The sequence below is a fragment of the Condylura cristata genome, unplaced genomic scaffold (genome assembly GCF_000260355.1).
Source record: "Condylura cristata isolate star-nosed mole 26May11 unplaced genomic scaffold, ConCri1.0 scaffold00008, whole genome shotgun sequence".
In the NCBI taxonomy this organism is placed as follows: Eukaryota; Metazoa; Chordata; class Mammalia; order Eulipotyphla; family Talpidae; genus Condylura; species Condylura cristata.
Window position 1 is genome coordinate 38339860 of NW_004567109.1, and position 21659 is coordinate 38361518.

Genomic DNA, 21659 nt, shown 5'->3' on the forward strand with positions numbered 1-21659 from the left:
ACACTGGCTTTTATATTTAGAAAATAATTTATACATATATATTTTTTTACATTACCTTTTTTTTTTTTTTTACATTGTTTGCTTTATACTGGGATAGTAGAACAGAATGAGAGGAGTTTGGAAGCGCTGGTGAGAGATCTTGAGTTGGAATAATAAGTGGAGATGGGGGAAGATCTCACCAAGAAGGTGGCATTTCAGCAAGGATCCCAAGGATGTGGTGGTGTAGCTAGATGGGAACTGGACTCTAAAGAGAGAAAACAGCAATGCATAGAGATCCTAAGCTGGCTGAGAAGCTGGTGGCCATGAAGGTGGGCAGGGTAAGAGTAGTAGCTGGTAAATCAGAGAGTGGTGGGGAGGAAAAGGAGGAGGTCATGAAGAACCTTCTGAGTCATTTAAAGACTTTGGCCCATAACTTTATGAAACTAATTATTTTATAACTTAAGAGATAAATATCTGTCTTTTAGATCCAGGGTAAAAAAAATAAGTCTTTTGTAAAGAATCTATGTTCATAAAGAACAGGATGGGAATCCTTTAGTATAGAATTCGTGTATAGAAAACACAGAGTTAAATTGTCCCCAGTCTTCAGTTCTCCATCTGTAAGATGGAGATGATAAGATTCCATATAAGGTGATTTGATAGTGCTTTAGGCATTCTTAATGTTTTTACCATTTTTAGACTATGATATTCCAAAGTCTAAGAGACTATGGAGTTCTATAGCTTTTGGAATACATCATTGGAAAACTTTATTTACTAAGTTTATTTACTAAGCAATTCTTGGCTATTTTATGTAGTTAGGACTCTTAGATATTTTTCTTGTGGTTTGTAAACTGCAGTGGTCTCTTGCTAAACTTGAATGAACTTTTGGTTCCCTTTACTTTGGCATCAGGTTCAGGTGCTGAATATTATTCATGCCCTCCTGCAATGCTTTCCTCTACTAATGTGTATAGTTTTCTGTTTGCCCCTTTTGTGGGTATCCACCTCTTCCCACCATTTTTGTGTTCTAGATGTCAGCAGGGGCTTCAGCTTTCCTACTTTAGCTATTGCTTTCAGATTTTTGAATAGTCAGTTATACTTTCATTCAGTTAAAAGTATTTCCTGATTGTCTTTGTGGGTTTTTTCCTCTTTTGCTTATTTAAAATTTTGACTAATTTACAAACATGTGTTATTTGGTTTATTGCACTGTAGCTAGGTAATCATGCTGTAAAATTTTATTCTTGAAATCCATTGAGGTCATTCTGTGATCAGTTACACAGCAAATTGATGGTCTGATGTTTTCACATAATATTTGACAGGCTGATGAAATCGTCTCAGCTACATCTCTGCTAATAGACAGTGTGCTTCCTGGGTCTTCATATGAGGTTCGGGTGAGGAGCAAGAGATTGGATGGGCCAGGAATCTGGAGTGACTGGAGCACTCCACTTATCTTTACCACACAAGGTAGGTTTAAGAATAGTAGTTTCTACTGAGAAGGAACTAAGTTTACTGAATTTGCCTTTGGCATATTATGGGCATTTTAAATGTCATCATGATATCAATTTTCTATTTCATTTTGAACAAATTCATTTGTTAATGAAAACTTGTAAAAGAGCTCCAGAATTCACGTGTGTCTATAGCAGCAAAATTTTGTTCAGTTGCTTTCTTTTTCAAAAGATTGGCTTAATAAAAAATTCTAAAACACAAATTTAGAACACTACTTGTATTGATGTCTCCTTAACTAACATTCAAAAGTCAGATATTTTGACATAAATTTCAAATGTTAACATTTTATTTAAATATTACATGTTACAAAACATTATTCTTTCATACATAACACAAATTTATAATATTTACTAAAAGCACATACACACATATATTTGCCCTTCCATAAATATTTTATGTTTTATGTAGAGAATTTTAATGGAATGCTTCATTTTCTTCCTGATTCCTGGAAAATGAGATTTCAAGGTTCAGTGTTCATGTTTTTTAGGTTATTTCTGCTGAATTACCATTGTAGCAATTACCACCTTCACAACATTCAATGCAGATATATTTTATAGAAAAGAAACTTTGCCAGTTAGTTTGCTCTTAACATCTTCAACAGTAATACCTTTAACAACTCATTTTTACCTATTCATCACAAGGGTCTCTAAAAACTTTAGCCATCCTATAGAGAAAAAGCTGAAAAATAAATAAATCCAGTTAGTAAATAGCTTCCACAGAGAATAGAATAGTTTATTTAGCAATGAATGTAAAGTGAAATAACTAATTTAACAGATTTAGCTTAGAAAGTAGACTAGGGACACTAAGAGAAAGAATAAAACTTACACACTTCCATAGCATTATGAGTAATTCTCTATTACAGTGCCACCTACTGTAATGATGTACTGAATCACCAATAAGAGATAGTTCATAATCCTCTCTAACAGTGACAGTGATAGGTGTGTCCTATATTTTAGGCAGTGTTCTAAGTGCTCTACATATACTTTGTGTCCTTCTAATGTTTTAGGCAGTGTTCTAAGTGCTTTACATATATAAATTGTGTCCTTCCAACACTACATTTCCCCTTTTATAAGCAAAGAAGTTCAAATTTAAAGAGGTAAATAATTTGTAAAAGTTGATGCATTCATAAAGTAGTAGAGCTGGCAGTCTAATTTCAAAGTTCCTATTTATAGCTATTAATAAAGGGATTGAGTGAATAATATGTAATTATGTAAGATACCCTAGTGGCACTGAAGGTTGATAAAGCAGTAGGCTTAATTATGTAGAGAATTTTAATGGAATGCTTCATTTTCTTCCTGATTTCTGGAAAATGAGATTTCAATGTTCAATGTTCATGTTTTTTAGGTTAGTTCTGCTGAATTACCATTGTAGCAATTACCACCTTCACAACACTCAGTTGGTGTGCAGCAACAAAATTCATTTCTCTAAACTTGGGAACTTTTTGTAAAGAGATTTGAATCCTTTAAACCCTGGCATTTAATAGATTCTCCTCCATTGTTCACTGCTATGTGGTTAATGGTATCCAGAAAAGAAAATTATTTTTAATAGTAAGATAGTACTTTATTTAGAAGGAATGAATATATATACCTGCTTTATCATTTTCAAATACACTGGATTTTATTGATTTTTTTTCAATCAGAGGTCATCTGGTGTCCTGCTACCATAACAAACAGAATGCAACCATTAGTACCTTTATAATTACTACTTTGTATTCATTGATATATTAAAGTTATACCTTCCAAGGTACACAACTAATGAAGCATTGACTATTTTTAATCAAGAAATTCTTATGGATTCTTTTGAAATAAATTGTCTAGGATCTTTTCTGTAGCTACTGGGCAGTCTTGGCTTTTTAGAGAGAAACTAGGACTTTGCCAGACTTATGAAGACTAAGACTATTGCAGTTAAGTCTTTCAACATACTGATAATTACTTTAGGAGTGCTGAATTCTTGTAATGCCTTTATTAATGGCATTTTTGTTATTGCTAAAGAAGTAAAGAAACAGATAAAATGTCGCTTCATACTTGGCAACTCTTATAATGCGTTAGAGAAAGTATTTCCCCTTAAAAAACTTCAGTAGTCAGTAGTCTGCTCCACAAATTGAAAAATCAATTTCCTAGAGCTCTAAAAAAGACACATTTAAATAACTTTATTTAAAATATTTCAATTCATTATTTGTGTTCTTTCAATTTAATTTAATGCCATTCGATTAGTTAATTCACTAATATTTATCAATAGAATTTCTTCTTTTCCTAAGGTTTATTGATGTAGAACTTGCAAAGGTATAGCTCTTAGTACTTTGTCATGAAAAGAAAATCATTATTGTTTTCTTATTTTACAAATTAAACACTGCATTGTATTTTAAATGAGAATAAAATATATATTATTTTGACAATTGCATATCTAATATTTATCTTATGTTATTTTCAATATGTTATTATTTTTTTAAAGATTTATTTATTTGTTCATACAGAACTGGGGTGCAGGTCAGAGATGCGGAGGGTGACAGAGTGGGGAGCAGAACAGGCAGATCGATGAAGTACACTGCTGAGGGGAGCAGCGGGCGGGTCAGGAGAGGTCTGCCACACCATGTGGACCTCCTCGGGGCAGGCAGGGATCAAACTCGTGCGGAAGTGGCTTAAGCTTCTCAGTGCAGTGCTTTAACCCACTGCGCCACCAGGGAGGCCCTCAATATATTATTTTAATAAAAATTTTATACATCTGTGCTTTAATTATGTTTAGCAACTTGTTTTTCTTATTTTTTTTTTTAAGATTTATTTATTTGTGCATACAGAACTGGGGTACAGGCCAGAGGCTCAGGGGCGGCGAGAGGCTTCACCAGAGACAGAGTGGGGAACAGAACAGGCAGATCGATGAAGTACACTGCTGAGGGGAGCAGCGGGCGGGTCAGGAGAGGTCTGCCACACCATGTGGTCACCTCCGGGGCGGGCGGGAATCGAACTCATGCAGAAGCGGCTTTAGATTCTCAGTGCTGTGCTTTAACCCGCTGCGCCACCAGGGAGGGCCTGTTTTTCTTATTTTTAAGGTAATATTTTAGCATTTAACCATGCCAACTATGATTTTAATCCTGCTTTTCAATTAAGTCTTAACTATATGTACTCAATTTTGAAATGATATAATTTGAGTTTTTAATTATCTTTAAAACTTATTATTTTAATAATAACATATTTTTAAGTACTTTAAAAGTATTTTTTTTTTTAAAGATTTATTTATTTGTGCATACAGAACTGGGGTACAGGCCAGAGGCTCAGGGGCGGCGAGAAGCTTCACCAGAGACAGAGTGGGGAACAGAACAGGCAGATCTACGAAGTACACTGCTGAGGGAAGCAGCGGGCGGGTCAGGAGAGGTCTGGCTCGCCATGTGGTCTCCTCCGGGCAGGAGGCAGGCGGGAATCGAACTCATGCGGAAGTGGCTTCAGATTCTCAGTGCTGTGCTTTAACCCGCTGCGCCACCAGGGAGGGCCTTAAAAGTATTTTTTTAATGAATGAATTCTGAGGTTTTTTTTTTTTTCCAGTAATGAGATGTGGAACATGTGAAGTTAGGTTAACAATTTCTGTGGTCGTTGTTTGGTACATGGGTACAGTAAAATAATGTATTAATGAGACTTGAGAGACTCTGGGCTAGATCATAAATCTAATTGACTGATTTTTGTCCTATACTTTCATGTTTTTTTTTGTAGATATACAAATACAAATGTCTAGTATGAATTATAAGTAAGAAAAGACATTGGCGTCTAACATGCTGTTACAGAAAAGTGAAAACTGAAATAATAACACCAGTTTTGTTTATTTTTTGTTTGTTTGTTTGTTTGGGAGCTAATCCAGAAGGTACATGTGAAAATAGAATTCATATTCTATCTGCAGAAATTGGCCCACCTTAAATAGTACAGCCAATATATATTGATTTGATAATACTATGGCAGAAAGGTTCTTCCTGTTTAAACAACTGTTAACTTACATTCTTTTCTGTTTCTATTTAAACATCTAGTCAAGCTATGTTGAACTATAAAGTTCAGCAATAGTGAACTTCAAAAGGAGTATGGACGAGTTTAGAGCTATTAAGACAATGCTGTTTTAGAAAAATACTGACTCCATCTTCAACCACAGGATACTGGCATTAAGCAACTCAACATGGTATTATAGACCATGTTTACAGTTTTTCCTGCTTTATTGTTGCATCATTAGTTTTATATCTCCTAAATATTTTTCTTATTTATGCTTTCTTTTTGAATTTGCCTATTTAGTTGAAATTTTCATACACCAAATGAGACCATAAATAACTCCCTCTTTGTCTTTTGATTTAAGAACTCACTCTCAGGTTTCCTCATTCTGAAAGCAGAATCTGGTGGAAACATACTGATCCCGGTGGAGTTAGAATGAATTTAATTTTCATTATCTGTATATTAGCACTCACTAACTTTGTGATGAATAAATCTGTATTTAGGAAATACAGAAGGCACGTATGAAAGCTCAAGTCATCTGAGAACAGGAGTTCTTGGAATACTAAGTAACTATACACAAATAGACAATTACAGTTTTGCTGTAGTCTCTCAGAACACTCATTTTAATTCAGACGGTGCTGTGAATCTTTTTACATAGTGTGAACTGCTTCACCATGGTTTCTGTCTTCATCTGATAGCCTACCTTTCTTCATTACAGATGTTATTTACTTTCCACCTAAAATTCTGACAAGTGTTGGGTCCAATGTTTCTTTTCACTGCATCTATAAAAAGGAAAACAAGATTGTTTCCTCAAAGAAGATTGTTTGGTGGATGAATTTAGCTGAGAAAATTCCTCAAAGCCAGTATCATGCTGTGGGTGACCGTGTTAGCAAAGTTACGTTTCCCAATTTGAATGCAACCAAACCTCGAGGGAAGTTCACCTACGATGCTGTGTACTGTTGCCACGAGCATGAATGTCACCATCGCTATGCTGAGCTGTACGTGATCGGTAAGAATATGAAGTTTTCTTCATTTTTGATTATGGACCCTGTATTAAAGTCTTATTGAAGATGTAAGGAAAGTTTATTTTCGTTAACAATTTTTGGTGTTTTTTGCTTTATATTAATATTTTAATGTGTTTTAAATAGATGTCAATATCAATATATCATGTGAAACTGATGGGTACTTAACTAAAATGACTTGCAGATGGTCAACCAATGCAATCGAATCACTTGTGGGAAGTACTTTGCAGTTGAGATATCATAGGTATGTATTGTTTTTGCTGCTTTATTTTCTGTGGATAGGGTGAGATAAAAATTTCCTATAGAAATATTGTGTAGATTTCCTTCCTGAAATAGGAGGTAGAATATGCTTACTTAGGGAAATTTTGAGAGATTGTAGTACTACATGGATGTTTCTTGAAAAAATTTGCACTTACTACAGATTATTTTTTCTGACATTTCTTCACATTGCATTTTAACTATTGGATGAAACTTAAAAAATGTTAGTTTCTGTGCATTCTAATTTGATTTAGAGAATTCACTAGAGAAATTTGAAGATTATTGAAGCCTGTTGTTATTTGCTTAAGATTGTTTTAGAAAACAGTGGCAAGAAGATTGTAAGAGACAATATGAGTGATTTTAGAAGTAGGTAAGGTTACTAAAAAAAACAAGAAACTTAGAAAGTTTTCTAATAAAGAAAAATTTGTGTTCATTTATTTTTACCCTTCCTTGTTTAAGAAAAATGCAGGGTATTTTTCTATAGTATTCTTTTCTACAAAGAATTTTATCTAAAATCTCACATGGCTAGGAGATGATAGATACATTTAATTTCTATAATATCCCATACTAGTTCTCAAGTGTGTGTGTGTATATATATATATATATATACAACTTTAAATTTGTATAACTTGTGTTCAGTTATTTTAAAAATTTAAATGTTCTACTTGTAAAACTAGTCATCTTCAAGTTCTGTGATTCAAATTCTATTCCTAATATTACCAGTCTTGAGAAAATGAGGCAATGTCTGTGTTCCTCAATGAATTACCTTCATATTATCTGATGAAAGACTTTTTAAATTCATAGAACGTGCATGGTATGCACTTTTACTTTTATAATCTGTATTTACTTTCTTTCTATGACATTTTCACATTAGAAAAGGTATTTGTGAGTGATTATTACATAAATTCTGTCTCATCTTACAGAAGAATCATGAAAGGGAAAGTTTGGCTTTTTAAATCTAAGTCTCAATTTTCTTGTCTGTAAAATGAGGTTCCTCTAAGAAATAATGAAATATTTAATTGTAATTAAATGATATAATTTCTCCTGATAAAGGTTATTTTTGTCATAAGGTTATTTTTCAGTCAAAGGTTATTTTTGTCATAATTATAGTGATACTAACCTTTGGGTTCCAGGTGACTATTACTGTGCTTCCATGTAAGGCCTGGTTCTTTTTTTTTTTTAACCCCTTCATCACCTCTCATTGACACACACACACACACACACACACCGCATGATCATAAATTTTGAGGGAAAAAAGTAGCACAGAAAATGCAAATGGGAAAAAAGAATGAAGAATTTATTCCTTTCAATAAATTCCTTACTTCCATTCTTATGGAAACCAACCGCTACTTTTTCTTATTAAAAAGCCATTTTCAAAGCAAGCAGTGACAGAAGGAGGAGAAAAGAAAGCTTAGTGTGTTATAATTGAAGTATTTATTAGGAGTCAGTTAAATTTTTTAAAAAAATTTCCTTCTTTGAGAAAATTAATGGTATATTTGATTATGTGATTCATTTAGGATCAACATTGGCATTTTTAAAATTATCTTGTTTTGAACTGGAAAATATTAAGACACTGTAATTAAGCATTATTTACTGTTAGTTATGCTTTCCATTTGATATGGCATTTAATTTTTATTTAAAGTGTGAAGAATTTTTCTCCCTTCCAATCTCAGCAATGATGTATTGCTACTTTAGATCTATACTTTTAGAAATTTTTCACTTTGGCATAATACTAGTTAGCTTTCAAAATGTTGTTGATCTACCTTTACTGAATTGTTATCTCCTTGTTAATGTCATTTATTTTATGTGCATCCCCACTTAGTGTGTAAGGAGATATTAAGTAAAGATTACTATCTGTTTTTATGGAAAGGCATAAAATTGTGATATAGCTGGGATTAAAAAATGCCTTTTTAGTAAGAACATTTTTTTTATATTGATTGTCTTAAATAACAGAGTTCTCAGTTCTCTTACAGCTTTTCTCAATGTTATCACTCTGTTAATTGAGTGTTTTTATATCTTTTAAGGAGCAGCCTTTATTGTTCTGATGTCCCATCCATTCATCCTGTATCTGAACACAAAGATTGCCATTTGCAGAGAGATGGTTTTTATGAATGTGTATTTCAACCAATCTTTCTATTATCTGGCTACACAATGTGGATTAGGATCAATCACTCTTTAGGTTCACTTGATTCTCCTCCAATATGTGTTGTTCCTGATTCTGCAGGTATATTAATGTGTTGTGTATCTTCATTTTGATTAGCAAATTTGAATTCTAGTCGATTCTAAGAAACTGTTAGGTTTTGCCATTTCTTGATCTCACTAGTTAAGCTTTGTTTTCTTGTTCAGCAAAGGATTTGAGGAGATAACCAGTCCTACTTTCTTCATTGAAGTAACATTGCATTATAGCATATAAGTTTCAGTTACTCATCATTGGGAACCAACATATGAATATGCCCCTTTAATGTTCACCACTAAAGTCCAAGTCTTCCCTTCACATCCCCTTTTCACAAATTTAACCACCTCTTTTGCCTTCCCCTCTGGAAATCACTAATTGGCCTTATAGTTCAAAAGTTTAATTTTTATCCTTTCTGTGTTTTTCTATATACCACATAAATGAATATTTTTATTTCAAGTTCCTTATAACAAATTTTTAGCAATCAGAATATTTTCAGCATACACTTCCATGATCACCAAGAATTTAATAATAGTATTCAAAATAATATACTGTGAAAAAAGAGAAAATAGACAAGGATGATGACATTTATCAGTCTATTTTAAAAGATATTTTGATTTCCAAGCATTAAGAGAGACCTTGAAAAATTTGACAAATCCTTCCAGGATTTCTGTGAAATTATTGAGAAATTACCCATTTATGATTGTGCAGCAGATTTGAAAGTACATCTTTTGGTGTCATATATACTATTTTCTTGGGAAACTATGCAGAAGTGGTTTGATTACCTGTATCTTAAAGATGTGTGAATTTATTCCCCTACATCATATACAGTGTTGTGAACCAACAACATCTCAATAAATAGATAGATAAATAGATAGATAGATAGAAGATGGTAAAGAGATAATTAGAACAAAGAAGTCATCACATATTTAGTTTGATATATTTTACGTCTGAACCAGTGACTAAATTTTTAGTCATGTCTTACTGTTGATTTGCACAGTGACATGGACAATATGTTGATTTTTTCAAGATACTTCTTTATTTACAAAACAGAAATAATCCCTTTCTATGTATGATATAAAGTTTGTAGGGGATCAGCAGAGATTATGAATGAAAAAGTTTTGAGAAGGAGATAATTGCTTTAGAAATATAAGATTTGAAAATTAATGTGTTTTACTAGCATCATTACTATTTAAATTTTTATGTAATGTGATTGTTTTTTAAAATTTTCCAGTGAAACCACTGCCTCCATCCAGAGTGAGAGCAGAAATAACTGTAAAAACTGGGCTACTGAAAATATCTTGGGAAAAGCCAGTCTTTCCAGAGAATAATCTTCAGTTCCAGATTCGCTATGGTTTAAGTGGAAAGGAAATACAATGGAAGGTAACTTCACCTAGAAATCTCTCTAACATGTCTCTCTAAATGTTATTTCCTATGTTTAAGAATCTTATTGCATACGATGTAATTTGTTATCATAAAAGTACATGCTTCTGTCTTCTGTACCTGTTTTTGTAAAATAAATTGATCTAAGTCTAACCCTTTTAAGGAATTACATTTCCTGCACTCCATCATTTTGCAAAATATATTTACAGAGCACTGATCCAGAAAATCTTCCTTGAGGAAAGATCACTTGACTAAATACATTTAGGAAACTGCATCACTCTGTGTCCCAAGAACATAGTCAAGGTTTTGGAGAGGTCCTCTATGAAAGACACCTCTGTGACTTTATTTCAGCCTATTTTCTCAAAATCACTTTACTGAGGGAACATTTTTCTCTTAACATCTAATAATCACATACTTTAGTGTTCATATATTCAATGGAATATATTTTGCAAGAAACCACTTTCATCAAACAATCAGAATAATACCCATTGTGGCAAGTATGCTGTGATGGCTTACCATGTCAGTTTTCTGATGGCAGCCTGCAAAGTCCTAGAAATAACAGGAGCCCTAATATCATCATTTGCTTACAGTGATTTGAATTGAAATAAATTAACTGTTTACCAGTTTACTGAAGAGACTGAATGCCAGATTCTCAACAGTAGGCCCTATCTAACCAGTAGGTTAAAATTTTCTAAAGCCTTTATGGTAAGAAGATTATTTGTGAGGGGAGCAGAGATTATTAATAGGGTAAATGTAATTGGAAAGGAAAGTGAGGTTACAAATGGTCAGTTCAAAATGTTGTCATAAGCAAGGAAATAACAAGGTAACTAAGATAATCTTTAACTTTACGGTGGTTCAAAATCTAACCCTTATATGAGTATTTTAAAAACAAATACACAGTCGATTCTTTTTCAACTTTGGGATGAAATAATAGGTATTATTATTTGAAAAATATATACTTATATTTGTTTAAGAAAATAGTATATGACACCAAAAGATATACTTTCAAGTCAGCTGCATAGTCACAAATTACATTTAACATACTAAGGATTCTTAGTTACTTACATGTTATGATCAGTCTAACCAATGTTTCGGTTTATTTTACAGATGCATGAAGTGTATGACCCAAAATCAAAATCCGCCAGTGTCCCCGTGCCAGACCTCTGTGCCATCTATGTTGTTCAGATGCGCTGTAAGAGGCTAGATGGCCTGGGGTATTGGAGCAACTGGAGTGCCCCAGTCCACACTGTTGTCACAGATATAAAAGGTCTGCAGCGCTTTTGTACATGTGTCTTAGAAATGTGTAAGTGTGTCTTTTGAGGAAAAGCAATCCTCCCAAGAACACAAGTACAATTTGGGCTCCTTGTTGTTATACAGTTCCTACCAGAGGACCTCAGTTTTGGCGAATAATTAAAGAAGACACCACTAAAAAAGAGAGAAATGTCACTTTACTTTGGAAGGTATTCCTGCTTTTTTTTCTTAATTTTTAGTTTTAAACTTTGAAAATATTTACTTTATTGTTCATAATCCTGTCATGTTTAGGCTCTGTAACTCCATATTTCAATTCAGTTTTAATTTAATATATCATAATCATTCCTGCACTATTTTGGCAAAATCACTTAGAGTCTCTTATATTTTTTGTTTAACTGAGTTTTGTTTATAGCATATATAATAATTCAGAAGTACAGGATCACACCTGATTTCCCTCATTTGAATAAATGTAGGGTTGAACTAGATGATACTTAGTGTTCCTTCATGTCCAAAAATTCTACTTATATTTATTCCTAAAAATAGAAATGTGAACTTCCTCATATTTTTCCAGTTTACCTACCTGTTGAGATTATTCTGTTTGTATGATGGCTTATAAGCAATAAATGTTTTCATCATCAGTGGGTATTCAGTCTGACAATGATCACAGCATTCTCTCTTACATGAAACTGATTTTTGTCTCAAGTGAATTAATTAACTTGATCAGATTTGGGCATTCATATCTAGTCCATTGCAAACATATTTTTCACTAGGAAATTGTAAATTAAAACAAGGTTTTAGAATGGTTAAATTTAAAAAACTGACAAAAATTGCTGATGATGAAACAAAGCAACAGGAACTTCTGTTCTTTGCTGGTGGGGATGCAAAAAAAAAAAAATGGTACAGTCACCTTTCAAGACCATTTACTAGTTTCTTACAAAGTTAAGCATATTCTTGCCATATGATCCAGCACTGCATTATTTATTTACCCAACTGAGTTGAAAACTTGTGTCCAAATAAAAACTTGCATATACATGAAATGAGTCAGACAGAGGAAGACAAATGCTGTATTATTTCACTTATATGTGGATTCTAAAAGAAATCCAAAACCTGAACTAATAAATAACAAAGAACAGTGGTTGCCAGAGGCAGGGGGATGGGATTAGCAGAAGTAACAAATTTCCAGCTATGAGATAAATAAGTCCTAAGATGTAATGTACACTCTGGCAACAATAATTAGTAACATGTATTGTATTTTTGAGTTTCTAGAAGAGTAAGTCTTAAAAGTTCTCACAAGAGAAAAAAAATTTGTAACTATGTATGGTGCTATGTGTTAACTTATTGTGATAATCACTTTACAAAATATACATATGTCAAATCATTGTGCTAAATATCCACAACTAATACAATGTTATATGTCAATTATATGTCAAGAAACAATTGCATATGAACATCCACAGCAATTTTATTCATAATCATCAAAAAATGAAAGCAATCAAGATATTTTTTATAGGTGAGTGGATAAACTATTGGAATTCCATTCAGTGGAAAATTATACAGTGATTAAAAAAGTCCCCAAAAGACGTGGATGAATCTTAAATGGTTGCTGCCAAGTGCTAGAAGTCTGTCTGAAAAGCCACATTATGTGGCCACTCATATGGTATTCTAGAGAAGGTATTATTTTAGATATGTTAAAAAAGATCAGTGTTTTGGCTGTTGGGGAAAGGTTTGAAAAGGTGAGACACAAGGAATTTTTTATAGTGCTGAAATGAATCTATAAATATTATTTTAGTGAGTTCATAGCACTGTGTGTCTGCCAAAACTCATAAAACTTTATAGCACAAGAACACAATTATAATAAATCATCTGTGAGATTGAAAGACCCCAGGATGGAATTCAGACTTCAACAAGTGAATCTAATTATACTTCAAGTGTTTGAAACAGTCTTATGAGGAAGGGGGAGAAAAGGTGCAGGTTTAAGTAACTTCATAAGATGAGTAGATTCTTTCAACAAAGGGCAAAGAAACTGCATTAAGTACTGTGTTCTACTTGATAGTTATTTCTCATGGGATGTTCATTAAACTTTCTTGTACCATTATTATTTACAAGCTGAACTTAAACAATTAAACAGATGGATTTGGAGGATAGGATTTACAGACAATCAAGGAGACCAGATTAACCCATTGATAATGGATTAGAGTTGGAGATATCAGTGTGAATTCTTGTACAGCTTAATATGGATACAGATGGATTCACTTAAAAATATTTCTAGGTATGTAGATATGTAGATGTGAGCTGAGAAATACATGAAGAAATAGTGAGGAACATACCAATATGTTTCTACTACCATTCCTCAGTAAAAGGAATTAAGGCTTCTTGTGAAAATGACCAGTTATAGGGCCAGGGCAAGAAATTTCCAAGATGAGCCAAGAGCTACTTGAATTACCAAAAAGTAAGCAAGTTTATCATTATTTTTACTGATGGTTACAAAAGTAACTATTTGTGTAAGATAACTGACATAAATTTTCAAAAACAAAAATGCAGAATTCACATGACTTTCCAGATATTTCTTTCTTGCAGTTTCTGCCAAAATCTTACTCCTTAATCTACCCAGATTGTTTCCAGGCCTGCAGGGATACATGTCTATGTGTGTGTGTGTGTGTGTGTGTGTGTGTGTTTTCTCTCTTTCTTATTTTTAGCTTAGAGGAATCTCAATGACAAAGACATTGAGAAACACTGTTCTAGACCATTGTATAAATTCATACTTTCTATAGATTGACATAGGATTGGTAGTAGTCTTTGCAATCTCAATAATCTTGCATGATTATTTTTAGCTTTGGAGTAGAAATTTTGGGCTGCCATATGCTTCATCCTAATAGCCCCTGTTACTTGAAGGATTAAAGTAAATTTCCTATGCTCCATCCCTGACAGCTATTTTCATTGGGTCTGTGGTCAGAGGCAGGTTCTATCTTACTCTACCTCCACAAGCTTCATCCTTGAAATAGGCAGTGCTTGCCCTGGTCTGACCCCAATCTCCCAGTGAGAAATGTATTTTTTTAAAAAAATTTATTTATTTGCACAAAAAGAATTGGGGTGTGGGCCAGAGGTATAGGGGCAGTGAGAAGATTCACCAGAGACAGATTGGATAGCCTAATAAGCTGACTGATGAAGAACTCTGCTGAGGGGAGCAGTGGGCAGGTCAGGAGAGGTCTGCCATATCATGTGGGTCACCTTCCCTGGCTGGGAATTGAACTTACGCTGAAGTATCTTTAGCTTCTTAGTGCTGCGCTTTAACCCATTGTGTCACCAGGGAGGGTCCAGAAATGTATTTTAAGAGTTCTTTATAACCTGGGATTATATAAAAAACATGCTAACCCTGACCCTAATCAATTGTTATGTGTCCTGCAGCCTTTGATGAAAAATGATTCATTGTGCAGTGTGAAAAGATATGTGATCAAACATCATACTTCCCACAATAGAACATGGTCAGAAGATGTAGGTAATCACACTAAATTCACTTTCCTGTGGACAGAGCAAGCACATACAGTTACAGTTCTGGCCATCAATTCAATTGGTACTTCGCTTGCAAACTCTAATTTAACATTCTCGTGGCCTGTGGGCAAAGGTAAGATAAGGTTTTGGTAGTAAATTGCTGTTAATATTTGATCTTTACAGACTCCTCCATTGTAAATAAACTTTCAAGACCTGTGTGTCCCTGAATCTCAAATCTCGTTCATCTTTTCTTTGAAAAATAGTAAAACAGATTGTACTCTGATTATGTAGTATGGCCCCTGAGTTTTCATGTACTAGAACATGGTTGAAATAGTACAATAGTATATAGTGGTATTCTAGTAAATAACACACATATGTAATTCTAGTAAATAACACACTTGACATATATGAATGCAAGTAATTGATCAGACTTCAAAATTACCTTATACTTCATTTGCTATGTGATGAACCCTCTTTCATTAATTTTGACATTTTTGATTAATCAACAAATTAAGAACTACTTTCAATAGGAATTTCTAATCTGGATAATATATTTAAAATATAGCTTCTAAATGGATAATTCAAATTTCCTATACCTCTACTAATCTATGAAGACCTTCCCATGAAATCATTGCTTATTGCTTATGTCTTTTATTTAAATCAGAGTGCTTTCTGCCTTTTAAAAAGTAATTTATATCTTGGCATTATATGAACATTACTGTTGTACTTACAGTGTAAGCTTCTTGCAAGTCCCTTCTTGCAGTACCTGGCACAATGTTTTACACTTTAAATATCTTCAACAAATGTGCTCTAGAAATATTTATTAAACATTGCAATGTGAGAAGTGGTGAGAATTCCAGAGATAAACAATAATGGTCTCGGCATTCAGAGGCAATAGGTGAGACAGATGTTAATAAAGTAACCATACAATTGAATGCCTATTACAGATTGAGATATGTGTTCCCATGAAAGGAATATAATTTCCTAAAAGTAAAGGAAAAAGGAACCAAAATATAGAGTGAAGAGATTTGACTCCCAAGACAGCAGTCTGATCAAGAGTCTTTATGGCACAGGAAAGGAGATGAAGGATTCCATCTTCCCGCAGCAAGAGAAAGTTTGAAGAGAGTTAGGTGTATAATTGTCTTGTACAGTATTCCAGTGGAGGTCACCCTTGACTATTCAAATATCCTGTTTGAATTTTAGTTTCTCCTCATTATGTACTCCTACATATTACATCTCTTTTTTATGACTTAACTATAAAAATGGTTGCCGTATTATATTAATTTGTGTAAATGTCTTCCTTCTCTTCCTGCTCCCCTTTCCAGTAAATTAGATATTCTCAAGGATATTAGCAGATTTTTGTGAATTTTATATTTAAAAATATATTTCCTTCTTTTCCCCTCAGTAAATACCGTGCAGTCACTCAGTGCTTATCCTTTAAATAGCAGTTGTGTGATTCTTTCCTGGATGCTATCACCCAGTGATTACAATCTGATGTATTTTATTATGGAGTGGAAAATTCTTAATGAAGACACTGAAATTAAATGGCTTAGAATCCCCTCATCTTCTAAGAAGTGTTATATTCATGGTATGTTTATTGTACTTTAATGTTTCTTTATGTTTTAATATAGGGCAGATTGTTAATTGAAATAATATAATCAGTTAACAAAAACTTCAAAAATACAGGTTCTGCCAACTTAATCCATGTTATTCTATCACCTTATACAAATATTTATTTAATTTGATCCTTAGGTATTTAAATAACTCATAATGTTTTAATCATTCTTTTTTCTTTTTTTTTAAATTAAGGTAAAGTTTGACACTGCTTTTCTGTTAGGGGTTATAAGTTCCAACTTCAACAAATCAATGATTTCATCCATATTCACCAGCAAAGCCATAATAATCCTCCACTGGGCTCCCTTTTGCCCTTCTCCTACCCTATCAAGATTTTATTACAAAATCTTCTTAAGTTATTCATTTATTTGAGAATGTTTATGTTGCTTACAACTACTGCAACATTTATGGTGGCTTTGCTATCTACTGTAAACTTGTTTTCTAAATTATGTACCAACATATAATGCCACTAACAAGGCATAGGGGTGCCAGTCTGAAGGTTTGAGGATGTGGGACCTGGTAACATAGGTCAGGATAGACCCCTTCAGATAGACTAGTGGCCTCACGAGGTGATTCTAGTACAAGGTGAAAGTGTACAACAAGCATCCCCAAGTCAGAGTAAGGTTTAAGTAGGGTAGCCAGGGAACACCATGAACTTACTGTATGATCTCATCCCAAAGACTCATTCTTCCAAAAATCTAGACTTTAACATCAGTGTAAATAGAAACAAAATCTTGATAGAGAACAAAATTTGATGTGTTCAGGTGGTTAATCCCTATGCTTTTCTTAAAAAAAAAAATCATGTGGTTAAATAAATTAGGCTTCAGAGAGAATTTTATCCTTTGGAGTAATTTTTATATATTAATAGCACTTGTGGGCCTCCCTGGTCACCTAGGGGTTAAGTATCAGCACCATCATGCTATCACCTCTGGGGCCTGAGTTCGATACCTGGCCAGGGTGCTAACCCACATGGTGCAGTGTATTTCAGTAAATCCTCTCTCGCCTGCTGTTCCCCTTACAGTATATTTCAGTAAATCCACCTGTTGTACTCCTACTGTTGTCTTTTGGGAATCCTCTTAACTCCTTTCCCTATTGCACCTCTGTCATAGGTTTTAGGATGCAAAATAAATAAATATAATCTTAAGACATATATTAACAGAACTTCTCTAAGTGATAGATTTCTGATGGATTCATTTTGAACTTCGTTATGGAGGTGCTTGCTTTGATCTAGATCCCTGGATATTGAAAGGAGATCCCTACTCCCTCCTCCTCACCTCCAGTCTTCACTGTATAGGACTTTACAAGACTTTATGTATTCTGTCAGCTTCCTTGGTTGAGGGAACTAAGTATACATAAGTTAAATCCTGTGTAAAGGGAATATTTCTGAATTTGGGATATAGGAGGGGAGGTCAAGCATGCTACCATGGACAGGGAAGGTAAACTACTCATTCACCCTGAACTTCAACAAGTTGGCTATCACTGGAAAAATGCCTTCCAAAAAGTTACACTTTCTACCAGTAGTTAAAATCTGTAATTTATTTGTGAATTATATCATTTCTAGTAGATTTGGGAGTGGTTGTGTGTTTTAGAAATTCCTTTAATCATCAATTTCAGTCTATAAATAACAACTAATTTCTGTTTGGAAATGTAGGAGAGTCACTTAAACATTTTTACAAATAATTCACTTATTAATATTAATTCCATAGGAATGACCTTTAATATACTTTCCTTTTTAGATCACTTTATTCCAATTGAAAGTTATCAGTTCAGTCTTTATCCAGTATTTATGGAAGGAGTGGGAAAACCGAAGATAATTAATAGTTTTAACCAAGGTAACATTTTTATTTTTCGTTTCTTCTTATGCAGATGAGTGGTTTCCTTCTTAGCAATAATTTTTGTAACTGGCTGTTTTCTTCCTGATGGAGTCATGGGAGAGTTCAGAGACCTAACTGGCTGTGTCATGGGGACTCTCCAGTAGGTTTCAAGCTGATAGAAGAATCATTAGGCATAATGTTGAATTTCCATATTGTTAAGTAAAATTTTCACATTCAAGTTGGGTAAAAAGTTGAAATGTGTAATACCATACATCATTGTAAAGATTAATTGGAAAATTGTAATTTTCTGTGAAATTCTTATAAACATACCTACCTTAAACAAGATATTTTATAGTACATATTTATGAGTCATTAAATTGTAATTAACTTTTCTGATTTTTTTTCTCTAAAAATAAAACATGAGGGGCTATATACAGATGGACATAAGTTTTCTAGAACTCTTACATTTCAGATTCATCTTACCATACTTGGTGTATCAGCATTTTGATTTTGCCCTGACTTTTCAAACTGTCTTGAAATCTATACACTCCTGTAATAAAATTCCAAGACAAAAATATTTTACCTGCTTTTTTAAAATTAAAACAATTATTTAAAAAATCTTTCATACATTATTTACCAAATTTAAGTTTAGCACTATTCTAAGCCCAAGATATTGAGCAGGGGATATATAAGTCCTTGCCCTTAGTGAAGCTTATCCTCTAGTACTCTAATGGGAGTAACAAACAATAAAGCAAGTATGTTTTCAATGAAGTCAGGTAGAAAGAAGTTCAATGATGCAAAAGGAAAGTAAGAGGAGGGGGAAAAGTTAAAAATTAATTAGAAATAGGGTTTTCCCTGGTGGCGCGGTGAGCTAAATAGCACAGTACTGCAAGCTAGCCACAGCCACTTCATTGAGAGTTTGAACCCCAGCCCTGAGGTGACCCACATGGCACTACAGGCCTCTTCTATCTCACTTGCTGCTCCACTAAGCAGTGTACTTCCTCGATCTGCCTGTTCTGCACCTCACTCTGTCTCTGTCTCACTGCCCCTGCATCTCTTGCCTGCACCCCAGTTCTGTATGCATAAATAAATAATTTTTTAAAAAAAATTCAATAGAAATAAGTATTTAGTTAGAATGGCTGAAATATTTTCCTCTCTGGAGATATTTGGGTAAGACCTTGCAAGTAAATGGTGGAAGAGCAATTCTGCAAAAGACAGCAAGTGTAGAGAACCTGAAGAGTGAGGTGCTGGGTGGTTTAAGACACAACAAGGAGATAAGTGCTGCTAGATGAACCTGATCAAGATAGTCAGGTGTTGCAGTTGACTTCTCCGGAAGCAGATGCTGAAAGATGCTTAACAACATTAATTATTTGACTCCTATAGCCTAAAAATGCATAGATGAACTGGCAAACAGTCTTTTGAAAACATGTTTTGGAAAATTTCAAGCATAATTCTAAACAAAACAATCATTTTTGTTAATGTGATCACAACTATAATTTTATTTCCCATTCTTTAATTTTTATATTTTAAAGTTGTTATAATTTATGATGAAATAAAAAAATTCCATTATAATTTTTATTATAGAAAGTTATTATCATAAGCTTCTGAGATGTATAAATGGCTTTTCTTTTTCAGATGATATTGCAAAACATCAGAATGATGCAGGTTTATATGTAATTGTGCCAATAATTATTTCCTCTTCAGTCTTATTGTTTGGAACATTGTTAATATCACATCAAAGGTATTGTACTTGATGTCAAGAATCTTTAGCATATTTAAACATTGATTTAAAATCCAAGCTAGAAACATTAAATTATTCTAAATAGTTTTATTTGTAGTTAGTATATCAATAAAGTGACATACAAATAAAAAACCCTTTGAAGAAAGTCACATTTTGTTTTGCTAATATAACATAAACCTCACAAAAGATATTAGTTTTTTAAAAAATATACTCTATATAACGGAAATAACAAACTTATCACAGGAAATGCTCAACAGCATATTATTGGAGGTGAAACAGTGACTTTCAGAGTTATGTATTTTGGATTGAGGATGTTAGTGCAGTCTATGCATTAATCAAAAAGCCCTTTTTAAAAATCAGCACTGTGTGGATACAGTCTGTCTTTTCTGCAATGACCTTAAATTCCTTGGATGACAAATGGGGACCACATGACCCTATACAGAGAACTCCAGACCAATGAGTTTATTTTACAGGTCAAATCTCTACATAAACTTTTGTCTTCTAGCAAATATAAAAAGGAGAGATTTTTAGAATCAGATTTTTATCTTGACTCAAGTGAGCTAACGAGACCTTAAGAAGTAGACTTGTTTCTGAAACTCAGTTGTTGGCCATTTTTAATATTTTGTTTTCTTGCACAGTAACTGGAAAAAATAAATTTTCAATGAATATTGGCTATTTTTACTACTACAGTGATTGTTACTTTGGTCTGGACAGAAGATTGGTGGAAATCTTCATGGGATAACGTGAAAATGAATCTGACACTATTGAAGTATAGCTGGATTTATTTCTACTTTGTACATGCAGTAACTGTTAACATGTTCAATTATATATTCTCTAATTCTAATGTCTTGTTTATCCTTTGTAGAATGAAAAAACTGTTTTGGGAAGATGTTCCAAACCCCAAGAATTGTTCCTGGGCACAAGGACTTAATTTTCAGAAGGTCCCTTTTTCAGTTTTTTTCTTACCCTAAAATATATGATTGGTTATTGGATTCTATGTGCCTTCTAGAGCTTTGAACATTTTTAAGAGTTAAAAGTTCTCATTTAGTCTATTCACTTTAATGTGATTCTATTTAATCTATAATATATTTTCAAGAAGAACAGGATGCAGGGATCTAAAATGAGGACAAAACAAAATTCAGTAGGTAATACAGATTTTTGTTAACATGAGAGTTAACAATGGATATGTATAAGATAAATGTCAAAATAATAAGAGTCAAATCTGATGGGGAATGGATATTTGGTACATTTTTGGGTACAAATGAGTGTCATAGGCAAAAACCTAGAATCATTATTTTTGATCCCAATAATTATTTCCACAATTATTTAAATCAATTAAAAATCTATACAAATAATCCTGTCCTCAAAAGCTACAATCTGAAAAATATAGTTATTATACTAAAAGTTTATTTTATACAGACAGTTCCTTTATTTATGAAATAAACTAAAATATTTCATGAAACAATTACTCAT

The 21659-nt window shown here is 33.2% G+C and overlaps 1 protein-coding gene across 3 annotated transcripts in view; it reads left to right on the plus strand.

Annotated features, from left to right (window-relative positions):
• Nucleotides 1–21659, plus strand: part of LEPR (leptin receptor) — a 118534-nt gene that overhangs the window by 89834 nt on the left and 7041 nt on the right. For all 3 annotated transcript variants that reach the window (XM_012722383.1, XM_012722384.1, XM_012722382.1), the window contains exons 7-18: nucleotides 1293–1437; nucleotides 6160–6450; nucleotides 6590–6707; nucleotides 8746–8945; nucleotides 10129–10277; nucleotides 11385–11544; nucleotides 11655–11737; nucleotides 14934–15150; nucleotides 16423–16605; nucleotides 18368–18463; nucleotides 20081–20186; nucleotides 21052–21127. In XM_012722383.1, coding sequence (XP_012577837.1) covers nucleotides 1293–1437; nucleotides 6160–6450; nucleotides 6590–6707; nucleotides 8746–8945; nucleotides 10129–10277; nucleotides 11385–11544; nucleotides 11655–11737; nucleotides 14934–15150; nucleotides 16423–16605; nucleotides 18368–18463; nucleotides 20081–20186; nucleotides 21052–21127 — 1824 coding nt within the window. The remainder of the gene's footprint in view (nucleotides 1–1292; nucleotides 1438–6159; nucleotides 6451–6589; nucleotides 6708–8745; nucleotides 8946–10128; nucleotides 10278–11384; nucleotides 11545–11654; nucleotides 11738–14933; nucleotides 15151–16422; nucleotides 16606–18367; nucleotides 18464–20080; nucleotides 20187–21051; nucleotides 21128–21659) is intronic.